A 25,689-nucleotide genomic window follows, 5' to 3' on the forward strand; every position below is an offset into this window, starting at 1 on the left:
GCTCATTGAATTGCACCTCTTTCAGTGGCTCTAAACCTGTTGGCTGTGCCCACGCTTATGGGCACAGATTTCAGCCTGCGCTGAAAATACTAAACACTATATCCAAAAAGATATTGCTGGGTGCTGATTAATGACACCAAATCACAATCAAAATAATATATATAATAGAAAATGTAAATAAATAAGCATAAATGTAGCCACCAGTTTTATACTTAGGAGAGGGTTAATGCTGCTACTTTAAGGAATTTGTTGTGTGTCAATATCTGATACAATTATATAGTTGTAATTATATTACAACTTGTGCCAACATTATAATATGCTTGATAAAGTTTGATCATAAAATTACCCCCTAGAAGCTTCTGTTTGTGCAATCTGAATGACCAAGGTCCTTGTTTTTAACATGCCTATGCTAGTAAAAGTAATATCATATGCTACAAAAAATATAAACACTTCAAACAGCTCTAGGATCCAACTCATTTATAATAGTTAAAACAGAACATGTCCAGAATCATTTTTGAAACAATACCTCCAGTTACACTACCCCTATTGAAATAACCACAGATACAGATCTCTGTACTACGCAGTTATTTAGCAGCTGTATGATGCACTTAGTCTGCATAAAAAACATAACTTCTGCATGCAAATAAGTAAAATGCTATTTCATTAATTGACATCCTTCACTCAATCCTTGTTTGCGCTCTCATTCTGTTTTGAAATTGTTTCGTCCCTCTTTCCTATGCCACCTCTTCAGCGTACATTATTCTAATTGATTTTTTTGTAATGACTATTCTGAGTCATCGACAGTGTTGGGTCTAGATTAAAACCCCATAGTGGCCATACAGAGCCTGTGGGCAACCAATTGGATAGCTGTTCCCTAGGAAAACAAACAGATGTTATAATTATTCTCCCACTTCTGTCTGATCACAATAACAGCGCAGCAGGCTTTTGGAAAAATAAGTGTAGGAACGGTAGAGATTGACCGTGTTTTTCTGCTCACCTTCCACAGACCTGCAGACGAGTAATTTTCCATGCTAATAAAATCTGAGGGGGCAGGTAAAGAACACACAAAATACTCATTGAGAATAAAAACCTTTTCAGCTCTCCTAAATTAGCAGGTAAATGCATGTTAATACAGAAAGGAAAGTTGCTCAATCAATTTATTGCATGCTAATAAAAAACTGCATCACTCAGAATTCAGGGGAGGTTTTACATCATCACAAGAGAAAAAACAGCAGAGCTGAAATTATTGTTCCTTCATAATCTTTATCTGCACATGAAGTGCTGTGAGTTTTTTCTACCTGGAGCCCACAGCACTACCTCACTTCTGGGCAAAGGATTGGAAGGAAGTCATTAATATAGGTGAGTACTGTGCTTATATACTGTAAATCTCTTTGTAATTCATTATTCACAAAATAACACATTTAAGCGTTCAACTATGTCTATGCTTTAGTTTTTCTTTTCTTGGCAACTGATTACTGAAAAGATAGATTTACACTAGCACAATTTGTACATAGCAAAGTCATTAGGCTATAAACCCTTATTTCATTTCATTTGAAATCACAGCACGGCCACAGAGCCATTCACTAGTACATTATGCTGCGTCTCTGTTTTTCTGCAAGACCCTCTACAGAAAGGATGAGCGTTTCAGCTGAGCAGGCAGAGAATTATTAGCTACATTGCTGCATTTATTATCAGATGCAAATATATAGGACTACTAATAAAAATGGATTTCTTGTTCATTCTATTTGAAATCTAAAGTGAGGTAAATGAATTAGTGCAGGATGACTGAAACAAGACAAGTAGACGTGCAAGCTTTATACTTAGCTTCCGCCTTTCCAAATCCTAAATAAGTTTAATTGACGGAGGGGGCAGTGATTTCCCCCTTGCATGGTGATAGACATTGAAGAAATGGCGCTAAAGGACTCTGTTGCTATGGTTACATCTACTAGCCATTTTTATCAGTCGATCACAGGAAGTCCATCTGATGCTATGCATTATTCATCTCGGCCATAGAATAAAAAAATTGTTCTTTATACTGAGAAATGTTTCAATGACTGAAGACGGCTGGCTTTGGAGCAGTGTCCATGGATTGTCGTCACCATATACTATTTGCCAGTAAGTGTTGCTTGTTGTTAAACCATCCTTTTTTAAAGATTATATATTAGGATTAAGAAGTTATTTGCTCTTGAAAAGAATGTCTACAACATTCATTGTTTAATAATCAATATGTTTAAATTATCCCTTTAACTACTAGGTCTGCCTGTTGTATTAAATGAAAGATGTACTGCAGATGCCCTGTACAAACTAACACTAGTGAATGGCACTTAACTCTTTGTGGAGATTAGTTTTGGATTTACAAATTGCATACATATATTAAAAATAATGTCATCAACACTGTTCTTATACTTTATGTAAACATGGTTACACTGTTGTCCATAACCTTGTGCGCTCTGTAGCCTGCAAATATATGTATTTATATGTAGAAAACAAGCCAGAGGGTACCACAAAAAAATTGAGATATTTATGTCAGACTATGATCTTACATGACTGACACAGTTACAATACAATTGACTTGTGTTAGTAGATTAATACACAGGTAAGAACGCTTCATGGGGAGATCAGTGTTGCTACCAGCAGTGTGTTAGATTGTGCTGACATCTTTTAGACCCTGCTGTACCAGCACAGTGACTGCTGTGAATCATTCACTGAAGCATTAATCCTCTTACGTTCCACCAAGACCAAGAGACAATGATAAACTATTGATTTATTTTATGTTTAATTAGTTTACAGCATTATGGTCACTGCTATACAACATATTTCATTTGTTTAAACTTATGGTTGCCCTAGAAAATTAGTGTTAATAGCCAAGACAGTTTCTGCATGGTGACAGATTGCATTTTATACGGTTATTTTCCATGGTTATGGTATAGTAATGAGAATATTAAACAATTGAATTAAAGTAAGTCATTATTAATTAGAATGAACTAAATGGAGATATGCATATTTATCAGTATTGTAAAGGTGACCTAAATATATAAGTGAATCGAACAACTTACATATTTATAAATATCTTTTATCAGTATCTTATTAATATTTTACATATTTTCTTATGATTAAGTCATATTGACTTAATCATAGCATTTATTGGAAACAAAATCGAACAGAATTACGATATATAAGGGATATAACCCTATCAGGACAGTAGTTACAAAGTGAAAAAGAAATATGCTCAGAACTGAAAAATTGGAGAGGTGCAGCATGAAAAATGGAGGTGGACACATGCCAGCTTCTCTGTCTAATTTGATGTATTGGTAATATAAAGATTGTTGTGAAGATTTTTACCTGGGTTGATGTGGTCAGAAAAATGCATTTCTACAGATACACCCTCCTTGATTCTCTCTAGTCTGGCTTCCACCACCTCCAATCCACAGAAACTGCCTTGACCAAAGTCACCAATGATCTTCTCTTGGGCAAATCCTGGGGCCTCTTCTCCCTGCTTATCCTTCTGGACCTCCAGATCACCCTTTCCTAATCCATACACTTCATACAATTGGCTTTTCTGACGTTTTTTCATGGTTCACCTCCTACCTCGCCAACCTCTCCTTCTCTGCTTCTACCACTGGTTCCCCCTCCCCCATCCATTCTTCCTCTAGGAGTCCCACAGGGTACTCCAGTACCACCTCTATGTCGATAAAACTCAACTCTAACTCTCATCTACTGATCTCCTCCCTTCCCGCTTCTCTAAGGTATCCTGTTGCCTCTCCTCCTGGATGTCCTTACGCTTTCTCAAACTTAACATGGCCAAAACTGAACTTATTGTCTTCCCTCCATCAAGAGTCTCCACTCCTCCTGACCTCTCTTTCACTGTTGACAACACCACTATCTCCTCTGTTTCTCAACTCCGCTGCTTGTGCGTCAATTTTGACTCCTTCTCCTTCATCCCTCACATTCAATCGCTTGCCCAATTGAGTCGCTTCCATCTTCGCAACATCACCCATATCAGATTGTTCCTGTCCTAGGATGCTACCAAAACTAATCCACTCGCTGATCATTTGTCGCCTCCACTACTGCAACCTGCTCCTTACTGGCCTCCCCTGCTCTCATCTCGCATCTCTACAATCTATACTTAATCCTGCAGCTAGACTTTTTTCTCTCTAACCACTTCACATCTGCCTGCTCTCTCTGCCAAACATTACACTGGTTGCCCCTCCCCTACAGATGTCTCTTAAACTCCTTATCCTCACATACAAGCCCCCTCCAACTCCACTGCTCCCTATATCTCCTGCCTCATCTCCATACATACTGCCTCCTGCCCTCTCTGGTCGGCCAATGACTGTATCCTTTTCTCCCCCTTGGTAACCACATCTCACTCCCTTGACAAAAATTTCTCCCATGTGGCCCTTCCCCCAACTGGAACGATCTCTTACATTCTATCAGATCTTCCACTTAATAGCTTAAAACAGTCATTGAAAACCCGCCTGTTTAAAAAAGCCTAATAGTCCTCCATATAACCATTTCAACATGTAGTATACCTCAACCTCCTACATCCTCCATCTCCCACAATCTTGCATCTTGCCCTCAGAGTACCTTATAATAGCTCACCCCCATGTGCCAACTGTTTGTCTGCCCCTTTCTCTTTAGATTGCAAGCTCTAGTGAGCAGGACCCTCTTCCCTCCTGTTCTCATTACCTATAACTTTTGCTCACCAGCTACACTGCTCACCTCCTCCTTGGGCTCTCTGGCCAATGACTACACCCCATCCATTGTCTTAAATCTCTTTCAGTGGCTCTAATCCATGCTAATGGGCACAGGTTTCAGCCTGTGTTGAATATACCCCTTGCACCTCAGTAGTTGTGTTGAGAGCTGTAGTGTTGTTTTCTTACTGTATTGTACTGTTATACCATGTACTGTCTTGTTGTTTGCCCTCTGTACAGCGCGGCGGACCTCAAGTGGCACCCTATAAATAAAGGTTAATAATAATAGCACTCTAGCTGCAATTATATATATGTCAGTCTGTGTGATGAGGAAGGATAATGTGATTTTGTTATACAAATTAGATAGAAATGGTGACTCATGATAAACGTGAAAAGATTGCCTGATTGGTGAGGGGTTATAGACTGGAGACATCCACTTCTTTTAATAGGACATTGCTTGCTCATTTTAAATGCCCAATTTGGAGTATGAAAGTCAATATATTTTAAATTTGATAAAAGTTGTTTAGTAATAGTAGGTAGCAGTTCCACATTACTTGATCACCTTTCAAACAGTTCCCAACATACAAAGTGTTGTACAAGGTAGTAACAACAGTGGTAGTAACTGTTATCAGGCCCAAGGGTTTCAGCAGTGCCTAAATATGCTTCAGGAGATAAGGGGAAGAAGTGGGAGGGGGGACACACATGAGAAAAGGGACCGATTTTCTGAGAACTCCCTTAGAAAAGGTGGCAAAAGAAGAAACATATATGGTCAAGGTATAATGTATGTGTGTTGTGGGTGTTATTAGCAGCGCGGAGAAGTGAGAGACCTAATTTGCACCTGGTTTCAGGGACCACTAGTGTCACTACATATGGAAAATGAAATTGCTCTTTGATGAGTGAATCTATTTATGTGGAGTGCAAACATATGCAACAGTGCAAAAGTAGTCTGCACCTCACTCTTATTTGCTTTGTCCATTATCCTCTTGTTCACAGACTTATCTACAGTCATAGCACATTCTACAAATGGCATGTTTTCTTGTGGCTAACTGTGCCATCGAGAGTCTGTCTTTGGTCGTCTATTGCTTTCAACCCACTCATTTGTTTATCAAGGGCGCCATGTTGTGATTAACAACAGAGATGGAGCACAGCAGAGGGTACAACTGGGTGCATACTAGAGATTTCTGAAATCCGAGCTCACCCGAACGTTGCCGATCCGAGTCGGATCCGAGACAGATCCGGGTATTGGCGCCAAATTCAAATCTGAAACTGAGGCTCTGACTCATAATCCCGTTGTCGGATCTCGCGATACTCGGATCCTATAAATTCCCCGCTAGTCGCCGCCATCTTCACTCGGGCATTGATCAGGGTAGAGGGAGGGTGTGTTAGGTGGTCCTCTGTCCTGGTAGATCTCGTGCTGTGCTGTTTAGTTCTGTGCTGTGCTGTTTAGTTCTGTGCTGTGCTGTGTTCTGCAGTATCAGTCCAGTGGTGCTGTGTGCTGTGCTCTGTCCTTCTGAGGTCAGTGGTGCTGCTGGGTCCTGTGCTGTGTCCTGTTCAGTCCAGTGGTGCTGTGTCCTGTGCTCTGTGCTTCTAAGGGCATAGTTATTTCCCCAATATTCCCCTGTGTTTAAAAAAATAAAAAAAAGTTATTTAAAAAAATACCAAAAACTAATTTAATTTTTTTTAATTACCACAAAATTTGCACAACCAATCCTGCAGTATAAGCCCATTGGTACTGCAATATTACCAAGTTCACACATTCAGCAGTAAAAGTCCAGTGGTACTGCAATATTACAAAGTTCACACATTCTGCAGTATCAGTCCAGTGGTGCTGTGTCCTGTGCTCTGTCCTGCTGAGTTCCGTAGTGCTGCTGGGTCCTGTGCCGTGTCCTGTTCAGTCCAGTGGTGCTGTGTCCTGTGCTCTGTGCTTCTAAGGGCATAGTTATTTCCCCATTATTCCCAAGTTTTTAAAAAATAAAAAAAAGTAAAAAAAAATAAAAAATTAAAAATTAAAAAAAAAATATATAATTATAACCAAATTTGCAAAACCAATCCAGCAGTATAAGTCCATTGGTACTGCAATATTACCAAGTTCACACATTCTGCAGTATCTTGTGCTACATATAATGGAGACCAAAAATTTGGAGGATAAAGTAGGGAAAGATCAAGACCCACTTCCTCCTAATGCTGAAGCTGCTGCCACTAGTCATGACATAGACGATGAAATGCCATCAACGTCGTCTTCCAAGCCCGATGCCCAATCTCGTAGTACCGGGCATGTAAAATCCAAAAAGCCCAAGTTAAGAAAAAGTAGCAAAAAGAGAAACTTAAAATCATCTGAGGAGAAACGTAAAGTTGCCAATATGCCATTTACGACACGGAGTGGCAAGGAACGGCTTAGGCCCTGGCCCGTGTTCATGACTAGTGGTTCAGCTTCACCCACGGATCTTAGCCCTCCTCCTCCTCCCCCCCTACAAAAAATTGAAGAGAGTTATGCTGTCAGCAACAAAACAGCAAACAACTCTGCCTTCTAAAGAGAAATTATCACAAATCCACAAGGCGAGTCCAAGGATGTTGGTGGTTGTCAAGCCTGACCTTCCCATCACTGTACGGGAAGAGGTGGCTCGGGAGGAGGCTATTGATGATGTAGCTGGCGCTGTGGAGGAACTTGATGATGAGGATGGTGATGTGGTTATTGTAAATGAGGCACCAGGGGGGGAAACAGCTGATGTCCATGGGATGAAAAAGCCCATCGTCATGCCTGGTCAGAAGACCAAAAAATGCACCTTTTCGGTCTGGAGTTATTTTTATCCAAATCCAGACAACCAATGTATGGCCATATGTAGCTTATGTAAAGCTCAAATAAGCAGGGGTAAGGATCTTGCCCACCTAGGAACATCCTCCCTTATACGTCACCTGAATAACCTTCATAGTTCAGTGGTTAGTTCAGGAACTGGGGCTAGGACCCTCATCGGTACAGGGACACCTAAATCCCGTGGTCCAGTTGGATACACACCAGCAACACCCTCCTCGTCAACTTCCTCCACAATCTCCATCAGATTCAGTCCTGCAGCCCAAGTCAGCAGCCAGACTGAGTCCTCCTCAATACGGGATTCATCCGAGGAATCCTGCAGCGGTACGCCTACTACTGCCACTGCTGCTGTTGCTGCTGTTAGTCGGTCATCTTCCCAGAGGGGAAGTCGTAAGACCGCTAAGTCTTTCACAAAACAATTGACCGTCCAACAGTCGTTTGCCATGACCACAAAATACGATAGTAGTCACCCTATTGCAAAGCGTATAACTGCGGCTGTAACTGCAATGTTGGTGTTAGACATGCGCCCGGTGTCCGCCATCAGTGGAGTGGGATTTAGAGGGTTGATGGAGGTATTGTGTCCCCGGTACCAAATCCCATCGAGATTCCACTTCACTAGGCAGGTGATACCAAAAATGTACAGAGAAGTACGATCAAGTGTCCTCAGTGCTCTAAAAAATGCGGTTGTACCCACTGTCCACTTAACCACGGACATGTGGACAAGTGGTTCTGGGCAAACGAAGGACTATATGACTGTGACAGCCCACTGGGTAGATGCATCCCCTTCCGCAGCAACAGCAACAGCTGCATCAGTAGCAGCAACTACAAAATGGCTGCTCGTGCAAAGGCAGGCAACATTGTGTATTACAGGCTTTAATAAGAGGCACAACGCTGACAACATATTAGAGAAAATGAGGGAAATTATCTCCCAGTGGCTTACCCCACTTAGACTCTCATGGGGATTTGTGGTGTCAGACAATGCCAGTAACATTGTGCGGGCATTAAATATGGGCAATTTCCAGCACGTCCCATGTTTTTGCCCACACCATTAATTTGGTGGTGCAGCATTACCTCAAGAGTGACAGGGGTGTGCAGGAGATGCTTGCGGTGGCGCGCAAAATTGCTGGACACTTTCGGCATTCAGCCAGTGCCTACCGCAGACTAGAGGCACATCAAAAAAGCATGAACCTGCCTTGCCATCACCTCAAACAAGAGGTTGTGATGCGCTGGAACTCCACCCTCTATATGCTGCAGAGGATGGAGGAGCAGCAAAAGGCCATTCAGGCCTACACAGCCACCTACGACATAGGCAAAGGAGTGGGGATGCGCCTCAGTCAAGCGCAGTGGAGACTGATTTCCGTGTTGTGCAAGGTTCTGCAGCCATTTGAACTTGCCACACGAGAAGTCAGTTCCGACACTGCCAGCTTGAGTCAGGTCATTCCTCTGATCAGGCTGTTGCAGAAGCAGCTGGAGAAAGTGAGGGAGGAGCTGGTAAGCCATTGCGATTACACCAAGCATGTAGCTCTTGTGGATGTAGCCCTTCGTACGCTTTGCCAGGATCCGAGGGTGGTCACTCTTTTAAAGTCAGAGGAATACATTCTGGCCACCGTGCTCGATCCTCGGTTTAAAGCGTATGTTGTGTCTCTGTTTCCGGCGGACACAAGTCTACAGCAGTGCAAAGACCTGCTGGTCAGGAGATTGTCCTCTGAAGAGGACCGTGACATGCCAACAGCTCCACCCTCATTTTCTTCCACCTCTATGGCTGCGAGGAAAAAGCTCAGTTTTCCCAAAAGAGGCACTGGCGGGGATGCTGATAACATCTGGTCCGGACTGAAGGACCTGCCAACTATTGCAGACATGTCTACTCTCGCTGCATTGGATGCTGTCACAATAGAAAAAATTGTGGATGATTACTTTGCTGACACCATCCAAGTAGACATGTCAGACAGTCCATATTGTTACTGGCAGGAAAAAAAGGCAGTTTGGAAGCCCCTGTACAAACTGGCTCTTTTTACCTGAGTTGTCCCCCCTCCAGTGTGTACTCGGAAAGAGTTTTTAGTGCAGCGGGGAACCTGGTCAGTGAGCGGCGAAGGAGGTTGCTTCCTCATAACGTTGAAAAAATGATGTTTATAAAAATGAATAATCAATTCCTCAATGAAGTACAGCACTGCCCTCCAGATACTACAGAGGGACCTGTGGTTGTGGAGTCCAGCGGGGACGAATTGATAATGTGTGATGAGGAGGAAGTACACACTGTAGGGGGAGAGGAATCAGAGGTTGAGGATGAGACGACATCTTGCCTCAGTAGAGCCTGTTTAGTCTGTACAGGGAGAGATGAATAGCTTTTTTGGTGTGGGGGCCCAAACAAACCAATCATTTCAGCCAAAGTTGTTTGGTAGGCCCTGTCGCTGAAATGATTGGTTTGTTAAAGTGTGCATGTCCTATTTCAACAACATAAGGGTGGGTGTGAGGGCCCAAGGACAATTCCATCTTGGAACTTTTTTTTTTGCATTATATGACCAATCAACAGTCGTTTGCCATGTTCAAAAAGTAAAACCAAATTTAAACAAATTCAAGAAATTAAACCAAAAGTAAAATGCCCTGTCATAATTTAAAACAAGAGGTATTGACGTGCTCTAAAACTACTGTATTGTTGTTTATATTTTATAAACACTACACTTGAAAGCTTGAGTCTTTCAATAAAAAAGTAACTGTCCATTGCACGAATATTTGCAACAGGGACAATTTTAGGGTTAAGAAAGTCAACTAATAACACTTCGACGCTGTCTGTCTTTATAAACACTACACTTGGAAGTTGGAGGAGGTATTGTGGCCCCGGCACCAAATTTACTACCGAGGCCACTCCACTGTGCAGTCCATATTTAGGTGTATCAGATATTAAACAACGGTGACAGTTGATGCCCAATTTTTTAATTATATTGTGGCCTCGGTACCAAATTGTGTCCCGGGGCCACCACACTACGCAGTCCATACCCTTTTTTGGTGGAATTCTGACCCGTGGAGGGTTTTTTCATTATATTGTGGCCTCGGTACCAAATTGTGTACCGGGGCCACCACACTACGCAGTCAAGATAGATAGATGCGTATCATAGATAAAGTACATTCAGTGGTGTGGGGCAAATTGAAAAATATTCAAAATGCACTGACATTATCAAAAACAAGAGGTTGTCACACGCTAAAACTCCAACATGTATATGATGGAGAGGATGGAGGAGCAGCCGTATGTGCAGTGTAATGCAGACCTGTTGAAGGTTTTTTATATATTTTATTGTGGTGCCCAGTGCCCACTCCTCTACGCAGTCCAGATACATTTATTGGTGCGAATCATAAAAGTTCAGGGTTTTTAATATATATTGTGGTGACCCACTCCTCTACGCAGTCCAGGTACATTTATTGGTGCGAATCATACAAGTTGATGGTTTTCTTATTATATATATTGTGGTGACCCACTCCTCTACGCAGTCCAGATACATTTATTGGTGCGAATCATAAAAGTTCAGGGTTTTTAATATATATTGTGGTGACCCACTCCTCTACGCAGTCCAGGTACATTTATTGGTGCGAATCATACAAGTTGATGGTTTTCTTATTATATATATTGTGGTGACCCACTCCTCTACGCAGTCCAGAAAGATACCTCGTTGCAACGTTTTGGACTAATAACTATATTGTGAGGTGTTCAGAATACACTGTAAATTAGTGGAAATGCTTGTTATTGAATGTTATTGAGGTTAATAATAGCATAGGAGTGAAAATAAGCCCAAAAACTTGATTTTTAAACTTTTTATGTTTTTTCCAAAAAAAATCCGAATCCAAAACCTTAAATCCGAACCGAGACCTTTCGTCAAGTGTTTTGCGAGACAAATCCGAACCCCAAAAATAATGAAAATCCGGATCCAAAACACAAAACACGAGACCTCAAAAGTCGCCGGTGCACATCCCTAGTGCATACTGATCAATTTGGGGGTTCATCTGATTGCATTATATGCTCCAAAGAAATGTGATCCCCATAACAACAAAGGGCTTACAAGTACTTTTTACCTCTTAACCAATTAACTTAAATGCTTGCTCATGGAATGTTTTTTTTACATAGGTTTTCGATGATAATTTGACTGAATTTAGATGCCTAAAGATGACGAACTTTTTGGATGTAGATTCTATACCAAGACTTTTATTCAGCCAAGGAGCACAAGGTAACATTTTGTTTTTAGAAGCATAAAACACTTTTTTATTATTTTTAACCCTAATTTTATTTTGTCCTTAAAACGTTGTTGCCCCTATAAATCAATTTAAACAATGTTGTTAAACCCACAGAAATAAGCTATGTGATAATGCATCTCTAAGATGTAGAATACAGACACCTGCATGTAGTTTTCTTATTGGAAAATATGTATGTTCATTGATTACTATAGCAGTATTGCAATTTTCTGAGTTATTTTGTGTAATTATCTGATTGTCCAAGAAAGTAATTATACCAACAGATTCCCAGCCTCTGCCAGAAATCACATTGCTGTTTTTCTACACACTGACAATATGTGGGTGTATGAGAGAAGTAGTGTTACGTTGTCTATATTCAAGCACTGCATGTGTCATGCAGATGACAGCGGCACCAGGGGAAAAAGCTACAAGGCTGACACATGCAATAAAAATAAACCGCAAAATGTCTTTCTTAGAGAATCTGTCTTCTTTCATTCACCATTTATACAAATGAGTGAAACAAAATAAAATAGAATATGTGTAAATTCAGAATACTTTGGTACACCAATTGAGCAGGACTTCATTAAGCCCTTTGCCTAAAATAAATGTGCTCTTCTGTACTTGCACTAATCGGTTTGAATGGATAATGCCTGGGTCCATTTTCAGCACTGAGACCATGCTGTAAGTTACTTCCTTAAAATGCTTATCAATATGAAGGATGTCCAGGCAGAATTTCAAGATCATAAGAAGGGCCAATAAATTTATCTACTGATATCCAAACTCTTCCTATACAAAAATAAACTTCTCATATTTCAGTGTTTAGCTAGCTGCTAGAGCTCTCAGTCTCACAATGAACAGCTTAAACGTACCTGAGAACCATACTCAAGCTCATACCTGCCTACTTTTGGAGGCAGCTGTCCGGGAGGGGGACCGACGAGGGGGGCGTGGCCACGCACGGTGCACCGTTAGGCTCCGCCCCTGTCAACTTTTGGCAATTTTAGCCAATCGCAGCAGGGGGCAGGCCACGATGCCACGTTTAGCCCCACCCCCACCATATTAAAGAACGGCGACAGCTGGATCCGGGATTTTGGCCTGCTCTCTCTGGAGTCCGAGAGAACTCCCAAAAATTCGGGACTCTCCCGGACATTCCGGGAGAGTAGGCAACTATGCTCAAGCTGTCCCAATCATTTTCAGATAACATAAAGGGCCTGATATATTAAGACACACAAAATGAGCGTAATTCGGGCATGCGTACATCCGTATTTAACTGCAAGCAGATCTGAAGAAATGTTTCTTGCTGAATACGGTCTAGGTACGCTCTGCATACACAGCAGTGGATGTTTTTAGACATACACAACACACTGCAGGATACTTACAATACCTTTGTGGAATACAAAGTTTCAGCAGAATGCACAGAATAAAATATTCAATTATTGTCACCTGTTAATTATACAGTCATTAATGAAAAACATTTTTTTTTTTTTTTTTTCCTTTTCCCCCCATGAGATACATATATCAGGATGTTATTAATGTCTAGTACACAGAAAATACATTTTTACAGTTGCTCCTGATTGCAAACACATGTCCCGGCATACATACGTGACTGGCATCACTATCACTCGACACTTACTGAAGTGACTCGGGCTCAAAATGTCTGACTAGTCTGGAGAGGATATTCTTCCCTCCTCCTCTTTTATACTAACATCAGCCTATGATAAGTCAGTTAGCTTGGTTCTGCCTCACACTCCCCGCTGTTGCTAAAGACTCCTCAACCTAAACAGACAGCTAAAATCACAATAAACACATGACCAATCTGACCATTCCCCAGGTCCACTGCAAACATTTTAAGCAACTGGCTATTTATACACATGTAGATAGAAATCTCTTACAATCCATTGGCTACATATATATATATATAGTTTTGTCACATATATTACTTTGAAAATGTTCATTACTAAAAATAATTGTAGGCAAAGCATACTTGTTTCTATAGGATAATTCTCCTGTAAGCAACTATGAAAATGGTTAATGCGGAAAATTCAGTGCAACTTATAAGAAGGATGAAATCCACAACAAGCATGCCTAAGACGGCACCAGACATGTGAGATTCTTACTATAAAGGGTGCTATATCCCCCTAACATACCTGGAAGCTGAACATAATTATCATAATACAACTATCTGCTAATAATAGACCACCCAAAATGTATAATCAAGACAATTTACTGAAACAAGGAAAGACATGAGAAGTGATAATGTGCAGTTGGAATATCTTAAAAAAAGTTTGTTGTCAGGGACAAAACATAAAAACTGGATAGTGTAAATTCACTAAAATACTGTGGCTCTTTACACTAATAACATTTTATGAAACTTCATAATCCATTAGTTGTCAGTACCAGAGTAAAGTAGTATTATTTTGTATACTAGTATTAGCTTGTTTTCTCAGGGTCTTTGTAAGTCAATGCATCATTTTATGTTACAGAACGTTTTTAGGTCTATTTATGACTCTTCGTATTTTCTCTAAATTATGATCTCTTATTGCAGTGATAAGAAATTAATTAATGTGGCTATTTATTAAAAATTTTCAGCCGGGACAGCAGCTCCAGTAAGAGCCTGTCCCGGTGAAGAGTCTATAGTATAATGACTGCAAGCTCTTTACTTATAGGTTCTGACCGGACTTATGTACTGTGCATCAGGCCACGCATGCTCAGAAAATAGTTAGCGAAAAGAAGGAGGGGAGGAGCATGATGCGGTAGATCCCTCTTCTGCGATTGTCTCCCCATAAGATAGAATGAATAACCCCATCCTCACATGGTGTTAGCGATCGCGGTCAAGCACTGAAAAGCTAAGATTTTAGAAGCTTGATAAATTGGTCCAGATCACAATCCCTATTGAATATAATGGGTACTCCAGTAGTTTGCCTAATTCTGGAGGTAGCTGATTTATCTCCTGTGTTAGACTAATATTAAAAAGACCCATAACTTAATTTTGGCTAAACCATGCGGAAGCTGTGGTTTCTGCATGATTTAAGGTTTCTAAAACCTTGGCATTTTAGTACTCCAATGTTTAAAGGACAGAGGAATAGCAATATTTTATTTAGTGGGAAGTCAAAGCATATTTGTTGTTTTCATTTCCCCATAGGTCTAAAATACTGTATGTACAGCATGGTCCATGTTGTGGCAATATTGCTATCTCACCTTACGATTTCTTGCTGTATTCAGTACTGCAGCATTTCAGCAACTATACAATACAGTTTATAATATAGTGGTGTGAAAAGTCATTTATTCTTTCGTATTTTGTATAATGAGTCTGAGTCACATGGCGTCACAGCGGCTTTTGCTTCATTCTTATATTAATGAAGAGTATAGGTTCAGAAATGATAGGTGTCTGCAATAACAGCTACACATTGCTGAAATGAATCATAAAAGTAATGGTTGTCATGACAACAACAACTTTTTCAAAGGTCAGTACAAAACTTAATAAATCATAATTAAATGTTTAGGTTTGAATAACGGAGTAAAACTAGATGAAAATGTAACCACCTCTTTATTTCCAATCATTCTAGCTTCCTCAAGGTTTCTTTTAGCCATTTATCACAACAGCTTTCCATCCCTTGCTCTGCCAACCTTTATACAATTTAAACCAATAGTCCTCCTATTGCACAGACTAAGGGGTATATTTACTAAACTGCGGGTTTGAAAAAGTGGAGATGTTGCCTATAGCAACCAATCAGACTCTAGCTGTCATTTTGTAGAATGTAATAAATAAATGATAACTAGAATTTGATTGGTTGCTGTAGGCTACATCTTCACTTTTTCAAACCTGCAGTTTAGTAAATATACCCCTAAGGCTGTGTACACACTAGTCTTAACCCTCTTTGTTTAATAAGTGTTTTATCCGCTTAACGGCAGAGGCTTTTTTTTTACATCACTACTTACCCTCTATAAAATGGATGAAAATATGTAGAAAGAGAAAATGTTTACCTTTCACAATAACAACGATCTAATAATTTAATTTCTTAAGCATATAGTGATCATTTGAAACACTCTATTCTTAAACATATATAGAATAATTAGTTGTCTATACTTAAAATTGAATTCTATAAAAAGATGTATGTTTCTTAAATTAATCTGGTTTACTGTAAGAAGATGCTTCATAGTGTTTTTTTTCCTCTTTTCTTGTAGCTGCTATTAATGATTTACAAATTGCTAAGTGTCAAGTTATTACCATGGCAACCATAGTCAAATGACATATGATGTAGGGAGCATAGAGGCTTTGGGTTGCTCCTTTTCTCTGCATGCTTCTCCGAAGCACAATACCCCACTTTTGTTATGTACATGGAAGTAGAGTCTGACTCAGAGATCAGATGACCCTGTTCTCTAGAAGAAGCTTAAGTGCTGCAGCTGTGCAGTCATACCAGTCTCACCTGCACAGAGATTTTGCAAAGGAAATACTGAATTATAGGAGAATATCCTAACAATATTAGCTTCATGTTAAACACAACCTGTTGTTCTGCAGGATAAAGTCATTAAATGAAAAAAAAATCCTGAGATCAACCACTACTGTGACAGGATGGGCTTTCACTGCCACCTTGTCTTTCTATCATCAGTTTATCCATGGTTTTAACTGCTTTTCCTGAGGTTCCCCTTTTCCGTCTGCTGTTACTGACCACACCTATTGATGTTACTCACCGAGAGCCAAGTGACCACCCATTGTAGGAGTGTAGTAGCTGCTTCAACCAGGCTCCTTCACCGGCACCTAGAATGGCTTACAGCTCTTTGCAGCTGACTGTGGCTGGTCTCTTCTGACCACTTACTTAGGATCAGGACTGCAGAGTAACAGACAACGCATTGATTCAGTATACTGTGTTAAATATAGGACAGACATTATAATACAGTTTGGAAATAAAAAGTTTAAAAAATATAGGTCAGACAGTGAACTGATCAGAGGCTTATGTCTTCTCTGTAGGTCACAGGATTATAGCAGGTAATAGGCATTATGGAGTATCTTGTAATATACAGTATCTTGTAAGCAGAGTGGTATATATTGTTCATAGTTAGTCATCTGCCCCTCTGTGGTAGGGATGATTACCCAGATGAAATACAAGAATGTACATGCAGAATAGAGACACCTGTGCTCTTTATATAGAGTCAAAACCAACCCTGCCATAATTCAAATAAGCACTTGTAATAGTGCACCAATCCTAGTGGAAGTTTGAGCAGTGTGACAAATCTGGGGGAGAAGGTAGTCTACAATCAGACAGCAAATCAGAACTAGATTTGACTGGTTCAATGGACAAAGTTTTTGTGAGTATGCCCAACTCATTTATCCCCTGAGTTTGCATGAGGACAGGTCTCCCTTTTGCCAACAGGAGAGCTTACAACACAGTGTTTATTACATAGTAATGTTTAGCATCAGGGAATAGCTCTGGTCAGGGAGCAATGAGTTAACTAAAAGGGTGATTTAAACACAATATACAGTAATCTGTAATATGACAAGGAACTGTATACTTCATCATTGAGACATATACACATGACGCACACAAAGACAGGAGAGCCCTACTAGGAAATGAATGCAGTTGTCAAGATGATACTTTCCCCTGGTCCTGGCCCAGAGGACATGGTAATTTACATAGGATCTCCTGTTTCATTGTCACATAATATGGTGCTTCAAAAATGGAAATATTTATTTTTGGATGGCATCCGTGTTGTAACATATTTTTGTAAGAAACTGCCAATTAAATAATAGTTAGAAGTAAGAGACCAAATACCTAAATTGTTGGTTGATCTTGCAGGGCGGTAAGATTATATGAAATTTTAGTAAAAGTAAAATGTAAAAAAAAAAATCTACCTTTAAAACCTATAAATAACTTAAATTCTGTTTAGCAATATATTTCAAAGCAGCAATCACTTATAGAATATTTTTTTTATTTAAAAATCAAGTTAAGTACCTGTTAAGCAAGCATCTGGTCATTTTTATTAACTATCATCCTGCAGGTCTCCTTTTCAAAAGCTCTCTGGTTGGCAATCAAAAATGGCTGCGAGACACAGTCAGTCGGCTTCACATACACAGGCTAACAGCTCTTAGCATGTCATGTGATGGTAAAGGAGGAAGAAGGAGGATGTCAGAGTGCAGAAAGAGCTCAGAGAGACATTCCAAAGTCTTTCTGCTTACTACTAGAGATGTAGCAAAGAGCTATGGTGCCTGGAGCGAGCACATGCTCTTGCACCTACCTCCAGAGGGCACAGTGGAAGTGGCCTTCATTAGTAGGAAGCAACATAGCCAGCATACGGGGTGTGAGTTAGTCTCGAGGGACTCTGGATGAGCAGTCATTGTAACCAGTCTTCTGATGCGATCCTCTTTCTAACTCTCTAATACAAGCATATCACTTTTATCTTGTTTCTCACAACAGCTCTTTATCTTTGGTTCTATTTCTCTTACACTTTCTTTCTTTCCCCCTTTAGTTTAAACATATATTTTTTCTCACACTTTCTTCCTTACTATTGTCACGAGCCGCGGCGGTACTCACAGCCGCCGCGGCTTGCTTCTGGCCCCCTCTGGCGTCCTGGCCGTCACCTTGACGACCGGGGCGTCACTTCCGGATCCTGGCCATGGTCGGAAGCTCTGTGCCCTGCGCTGCGTCCCAGCAACGGAGTAACAAGCCTGTGGGCTGATTAATGCCTCTTACATTAATCAGGCAGTGGGCTGTGTGTGATTCAGAGCTCTGATTGGTGGCCACTAGTATTTAAGGCAGTGAGGTCTGCAGCCTCACTGCCGGTTATAGCTGCTGTGCTCCAGTCTGCTGACCTGCTTGTTCCTGTTCCTGTTCCTGTATTCTGATACCGCTACTGATTTCCCGTGTATGACCTTTGGCTTTGAATTGGATTTCGCTTGTGTATCCTGTGACCCTGATCTCTGGCCTGTTTACCGTTTCTGCTATCTGCCTGTGACCCCTGACCTCAGCTTGTTTACCAATACCATTGTCTGCTGCCGGCCCTTGACCTCTGCGTGGACCTCACTCCGCTTGCCTGGGTTCTCCCCAGCCGATACACATTTCACGACCCTCTGTCAGTCTGCGGCCTAGTCTGTCCCCACCATCAGGGGCTCCAGTGAACACCTGATTGGCAGAGTAGATTCTGGGTTGTGTTGTGCCAGCTGGAGGGGTTCCTAACATTATAACCGGCCCACATACTGAGACGAGGTTGCGATGGATGAAAGCGGATCCACACCGTCTCCGGCACAAGCCATAGCAGGCCATGTTGAGTCCTTGTACCAGATGATTCAGGGATTGGCTGAGCGGTTATCCGTTCAAGAGCAAGCCGCGAAAACTTCACAACCCACTCCGAGTTCCACCTGTGAACCTAAGGTGAATTTACCGGATCGGTTTACTGGAAATAGATCCCTGTTTCGGAATTTCAGGGAAAGCTGCAAGCTCTATTTCCGGTTAAGACCCCGCTCCTCTGGTACAGAGCAACAAAGAGTCGGGATTATCATTTCCCTTCTACAAGGTGACCCCCAGTCCTGGGCTTTTTCCTCGCCACAGACCAGTCCTGCCATGCAGTCCGTAGACGCTTTCTTTGATGCATTAGGTCTACTATATGATGACCCGGATCGAATGGCCTCTGCAGAAGCTCATCTACGGGCCTTGAAACAAGGCCGGCGGTCGGCAGAGGAATATTGCACTGAATTCCGTAGATGGTCACCTGATAGTGGATGGAATGACCTTGCCTTATGTAGCCAGTTCCGTCTTGGCCTGTCGGAACAGATTAAAGACTTTCTGGTGCAATACCCATCTCCTACATCTCTGGAGGATCTGATGCACCTCTCCATTAAAATCTACAGGAGGTTTAAAGAGCGGAAAACCGAAAAGGAGACATCATCATCTCCATCCGCCTTCGTTCCTGTTTCCACAGAAGGTGAGGAACCGATGCAAGTAGGGGCATATCGTCTTTCCCCTGAGGAAAGAGTCAGGAGACAATCACAAGGCCTATGTCTCTATTGTGACACAAAAGGCCACTTCTCCTGTTCCTGCCCAAATAAGCCGGGAAAAGAGCATGCCTAGGGAACGAGGGGAGAGTTCACCTAGGTCTGCAGATTGTTTCCCCGAAAAATGCTGTTTTGATTCCTGCACAGCTCACCTTCAGTGCCCGTTCTGTGAAACTATCGGATTTCATCGACAGTGGAGCTGCTGGCAACTTCCTTGACATCGAGTTTGCCCGATCTGCTGGGATTCCGCGGATTAAACTCCAATCTGCCATTACGGTATGTGGTTTAGACGGTAGTCCGTTGCCAGGCGGCAAGATTACTTGGGAGACCCCACCACTACAGTTGAACGTTGGCGCTCTCCATTCGGAATCCATAGTCTTCCGTCTTATCGAATGTCCAGCAGTTCCTTTAATTCTGGGCCACCCCTGGCTATCCCGTCATAACCCCGGCATGGATTGGGTAAAAGGAGAAATTATCCAGTGGAGCCCTCATTGTACACAGTCTTGCTTGACACTACCCCTGCGTATGGTTCAGTCTACTCCAGAGCAACTCCCTTCACAGTATCATGACTACCGCAATGTTTTCTCTAAAAATGCTGCTGACACTCTACCACCGCACCGGGACTTCGACTGTGCAATTGAGCTCATTCCGGGCTCTAAATTACCTAAGGGACGCTTGTACTCTCTCTCCAGTCCTGAGACCAAATCCATGCAAGAGTATATTGATGAAAACTTGGAGAAAAGCTTCATCAAGCCATCCAAGTCCCCAGTAGGAGCAGGGTGCTTCTTTGTGTCCAAGAAGGACGGCGGACTCAGACCCTGTATCGATTATCGAGGGCTGAACCTTATTACGGTTAAGAACACCTATCCCCTTCCCCTCATCTCCGTACTTTTTGATCAACTGAGAGGGGCAACAGTCTTCACAAAAATTGATCTCCGTGGTGCCTATAATCTCATACGTATTAGAGCAGGTGATGAGTGGAAGACGGCATTCAACACGCTCTCGGGCCACTACGAATATCTGGTCATGCCGTTTGGCCTTAGTAATGCTCCTGCTGTATTCCAGGATTTGATTAATGAGGTGTTACGTGAGTTCCTGGGACACTTTGTTGACATTCTCATATATTCCAAATCATTGTCTGTGCACCAGGGTCATGTCAGACAAGTCTTACAGAAATTGCGAGAACATCACCTCTACGCTAAACTCGAGAAATGTGAGTTCGAGGTTCAGAAGGTATCCTTCTTGGGCTATATAATCTCCTCAGAAGGTTTCTCCATGGACCCAACCAAGGTCCAGGCAATCCTAGATTGGGTACAACCCAATAACCTCAAGGCGGTCCAGAGATTCCTGGGATTCGCCAATTATTACAGGAGATTTATTGGCGGTTTCGCTGACATCATGGCTCCTATCGTCACCTTGACCCGCAAAGGAGGTGATCCAGCTGTTTGGTCACAACAGGCAATAACTGCATTCAAAACCCTGAAGAAAGCTTTTGTGTCCGCTCAAGTCCTCAGACACCCGGACCCTAAGGTACCGTTTATTCTTGAGGTAGATGCCTCTGACGTCGGTGCTGGAGCCATCTTGTCACAAAAAGATCCTCAGACCCACCGCTTGCATCCATGTGCCTTTTTTTCCCATCAGTTCTCCTCAACGGAAACCAACTATGACGTGGGAAACCGAGAATTGTTGGCAATTAAATGGGCCTTTGAGGAATGGTGACACTGGTTGGAAGGTGCTGCACACCAGATCTCCGTCATAACGGATCATAAGAATCTGCAGTATATACAGTCAGCCAAACGTCTGAACCCCCAACAGGCTCGTTGGTCGCTGTTCTTCACTCGGTTTAACTTTATTATCACCTATCGTCCTGGTTCGAAAATATTCAAGCGGACGCCCTGTCCACAAATTTCCTGGCACATCATGCTCCGTTCACTAGCCCAGAACCTATTGTTCCTGTGTCTATGATTCACGCCGGATTAACTCAAGATTTAAGCTGTACCTTACAAAGGTTCCAGAGATTGGCTCCTGACAATACTCCGGTAGGATGCTTGTTTGTTCCTGTTCATTTAAGAAAGGCAGTCCTTACCGAAGAACACAATAGTCAGTCTGCTGGACATCCGGGAGTTTTCAAGACATTAGAAATCCTTACCCGTACTGTATGGTGGCCATCATTGTCTGCTGACGTCAAGACTCACATCCTGTCTTGTGAAGTCTGTGCCAGGAACAAAGTTCCCAGGACTCGCCCAGTAGGTCAGTTGGTTCCGTTGGCAGCTCCTGCAAAACCTTGGACACATTTGTCCATGGACTTCATCGTTGATTTACCACCTTCTGCAGGACACAATACCATTTGGGTCGTGGTAGACCACTTCAGCAAAATGGCACATTTCATTCCACTAACCCGTCTTCCCACTGCTTGAGATCTAGCCATTCTCTTCATACAACATATTTTCCGTCTCCATGGACTTCCTTCTGATATCGTTTCTGATCGTGGATCACAATTCATTGCACAATTCTGGAAATCCTTCTGTACCCTGCTTGGAATTAAAATCAGTTTGTCATCCGCATACCACCCTCAGTCAAACGGGCAAATGGAAAGGGTTAACCAGGCCTTAGAGCAATTTTTAAGATGCTACACATCAGAATTCCATGATAACTGGTCCTCCTTGTTACCCTGGGCGGAATTTGCTTGTAATAACTCATGTCATTCATCCACCAAAGTCTCTCCGTTTTTTTGCAATTATGGCTTTCATCCCAGATCCAACTCCTTATACTCAATCAAATCTGCTGGTATCCAGGAGATCTGCTCCACTGCCACGGACCTCAGACTTATCTGGACGAAGGTACACTCATCTTTGAGACAAGCTTCATTTGCTGCAAATAAAATTTCTGACCGCCACCGTACCATCTGCTCTCTCAAGGTGGGTCAGAAGGTATGGCTCTCTACAAAAAATATCAGGCTCAGACAGCCTTGCAAAAAGTTGGGCCCTAAGTTCATTGGACCATTCTCCATTATCAAGAAAGTTAATTCCGTAGCGTTCAGATTAAAAATTCCGGTTTCATTAAGGATCCCCAACAAATTTCATTGTTCATTGTTGAAGCCTGTACGGTATCCGAGCCAATCTCCAAGTGTGCCTGGGAGAAATTCGAATGTACCACGGAGATATGTGGTCCAAAGGATCCTGGATTCCAAAAGAGTGCAAGGGCTGGTGCACTTCCTGGTACAGTGGAGGAACCGCGGGTTAGAAGAGCGGTCTTGGGTTCCGCGGAGACAACTCCATGCCCCTAAGCAATTGAAGGAGTTTTTCAAATAATTTCCAAGGAAACCTGGATGTCGGGGTTCCTTAACCCCTCCTCAAGGGGGGGTACTGTCACGAGCCGTGACGGTACTCACAGCCACCGCGGCTCGCTTCTGGCCCCCTCTGGCGTCCCGGCCGTCACTTTGACGACCGGTGCGTCACTTCCGGATCCTGGCCGACCGTTGCAACGGTCGGAAGCTCTGTGCCCTGCGCTGCATCCCGGCAACGGAGGAAGCCGGGCGCGCATGCGCAGAAGTTAAAACTTCCTGTGGCTTGATGTAACAAGCCTGTGGGCTGATTAATGCCTCTTACATTAATCAGGCAGGGGGCTGTGTGTGAGTCAGAGCTAGGCTCTGATTGGTGGCCACTAGTATTTAAGGCAGTGAGGTCTTTAGCCTCACTGCCGGTTATAGCTTCTGTGCTCCAGTCTGCTGACCTGCTTGTTCCTGTTCCTGTTCCTGTATTCTGATACCGCTACTGATTTCCCGTGTATGACCTTTGGCTTTGAATTGGACTTCGCTTGTGTATCCTGTGACCCTGATCTCTGGCCTGTTTACCGTTTCTGCTATCTGCCTGTGACCCCTGACCTCAGCTTGTTTACCAATACCATTGTCTGCTGCCGGCCCTTGACCTCTGCGTGGACCTCACTCCGCTTGCCTGGGTTCTCCCCAGCCGATACACACTTCACAACCCTCTGTCAGTCTGCGGCCCAGTCTGTCCCCACCATCAGGGGCTCCAGTGAACACCTGATTGGCAGAGTAGATTCCGGGTTGAGCTGTGCCGGCTGGAGGGGTTCCTAACAACTATCAATTCTTATTACTTTTCTCCTCAATTCTTATTTTTCCAGTATCTTCTTTAATGTCCTGTCATAACTGCTCTCTGTGGCAGCATGAGACAGCTCAGGATGTCAGGCACCCTTGGATCTATGCGCCTCTTCTCACCCCTGTGCACGTCCCTTGTGAATAATATACAGGATAGTGGATGCCAGGATAGCTCCACGACTATCTAAGAAAGCTGGATATCAGGATTAGCTGAGAAGCTCCAGATACTGGAAACCAGGATTATCTGAGAAGCATAGTATGCTGGATACCAGGATTAGCTGAGAAGCATAGTATGCTGGATACCAGGATTAGCTGAGAAGCATAGGATGATGGATACCAGGATTAGCTGAGAAGCATAGTATGCTGGATACCAGGATTAGCTGAGAAGCATAGGATGATGGATACCAGGATTAGATGAGAAGCATAGGATGATGGATACCAGGATTAGCTGAGAAGCATAGGATAATGGATATTATTATTATTTTTATTATTATCATTTATTTGTTAGGCGCCACAAGGTATCCGCAGCGCCGTACACAGTACTAACAGTAGACTATACAGGGTGAAACCATACAGAACAATGAACAAAAAGTACCAATACTTCAGAAACTCCGGCTAGTCATATGCAGTAAAGACGGAGCGGAAGAACAGGTATGGAGACAGGAGGGGACGGGGCACAAGAGGAGCCAGTTGAGGCAAGAGGAGAGAAGGGAGGACGAGCAAAGGGAGGAGATGGGGGTTAAGTAGATGGTTGGTAGGCTTTGAGGAAGAGGTGAGTTTTGAGTGCACGTTTGAAGGAGCACAGAGTAGGAGAGAGACGGATGGAACGAGGGAGGTCATTCCAGAGAAGGGGGGGCTGCATGGGAAAAGTCTTGGATTCTGGAGTGGGAAGAGGTGATAAGGGTGGAGGAGAGGCGGCGGTCGTTGGCCGTGCGCAGGGAGCGGGCAGGAGTGTGAATGGAGAGGAGGTTAGAAATATAAGGGGCTGTAGAGTTGGAGAGAGCCTTGTAAGTGGTGGTGAGGAGTTTGAAAAGGATTCTGTAGGGGAAGGGGAGCCAGTGTAAGGCAAGGCAGAGAGGGGAGGCAGAGGAGGAGCGGCGTGAGAGGAAGATGAGTCTTGCAGCCGCATTGAGTATAGAGCAGAGGGGGGAGAGACGGGAGTGGGGGAGGCCAGTGAGGAGGAGGTTACAATAATCAATAATACAATAATCAAGGCGGGAGATGAGTGCGTGGATGATAGTTTTGGTGGCATCCTGAGAGAGAAAAGGACGGATGCGGGCGATGTTGCATAGTTGTAAGCAACAGGCTTGGGCAAGGGAATGAATGTGGGGGGCAAAAGAGAGAGAGGAGTCGAGGGTGACACCCAGGCAGCGAAGTTGGGTGACAGAGGAGATGGTGGTATTGTTGACGACAATAGAGAGGTCATCGTGGGATGGGAGTCTGGGCGGAGGAAAAACAATGAGTTCAGTTTTAGAGATATTGATTTTGAGAAAACGCTCGGACATCCAGGAGGAGATGGCGGAGAGGCAGTCGGATAACCGAGCGAGGAGGGTGGAGGAAAGATCAGGAGAAGAGATATAGAGTTGAATGTCGTCAGCATAAAGGTGATACTGAAGACCGAAGGAGGAGATGAGAGCACCAAGGGAGGAAGTGTAGAGCAAAAAGAGTAGAGGGCCAAGAACAGAGCCCTGCGGGACTCCTACAGGGAGAGGGTAGGGGGAGGAGGAAGAACCAGACGTGGATACAGAGAAGGAGCGATTAGCGAGGTATGAGGCGAACCAGGCATGGACAGAACCAGAGAGGCCGAGAGAGAGAAGAGTTTGCAGCAGGAGGGGGTGGTCCACAGTGTCAAAGGCTGCAGAGAAGT

The 25,689-nt window shown here is 43.0% G+C and overlaps 1 protein-coding gene across 2 annotated transcripts in view; it reads left to right on the forward strand.

Annotated features, from left to right (window-relative positions):
* Positions 1–1,254: 1,254 nt before the first annotated feature.
* PHACTR1 (phosphatase and actin regulator 1) overlaps positions 1,255–25,689 on the forward strand; it is a 353,512-nt gene continuing 329,077 nt past the window's right edge. Inside the window, exons 1-2 of one of the 2 annotated variants that reach the window (XM_075213080.1) lie at positions 1,255–1,359; positions 11,618–11,717. In XM_075213080.1, the coding sequence (XP_075069181.1) occupies positions 11,657–11,717 (61 nt within the window). In that variant the 5' untranslated portion in view covers positions 1,255–1,359; positions 11,618–11,656. Of the gene's footprint in view, positions 1,360–2,007; positions 2,116–11,617; positions 11,718–25,689 lie in introns of those variants that run through there. The other variant, XM_075213081.1, reaches the window with a different exon arrangement.

This window comes from Mixophyes fleayi, chromosome 5 (genome assembly GCF_038048845.1).
Source record: "Mixophyes fleayi isolate aMixFle1 chromosome 5, aMixFle1.hap1, whole genome shotgun sequence".
In the NCBI taxonomy this organism is placed as follows: Eukaryota; Metazoa; Chordata; class Amphibia; order Anura; family Limnodynastidae; genus Mixophyes; species Mixophyes fleayi.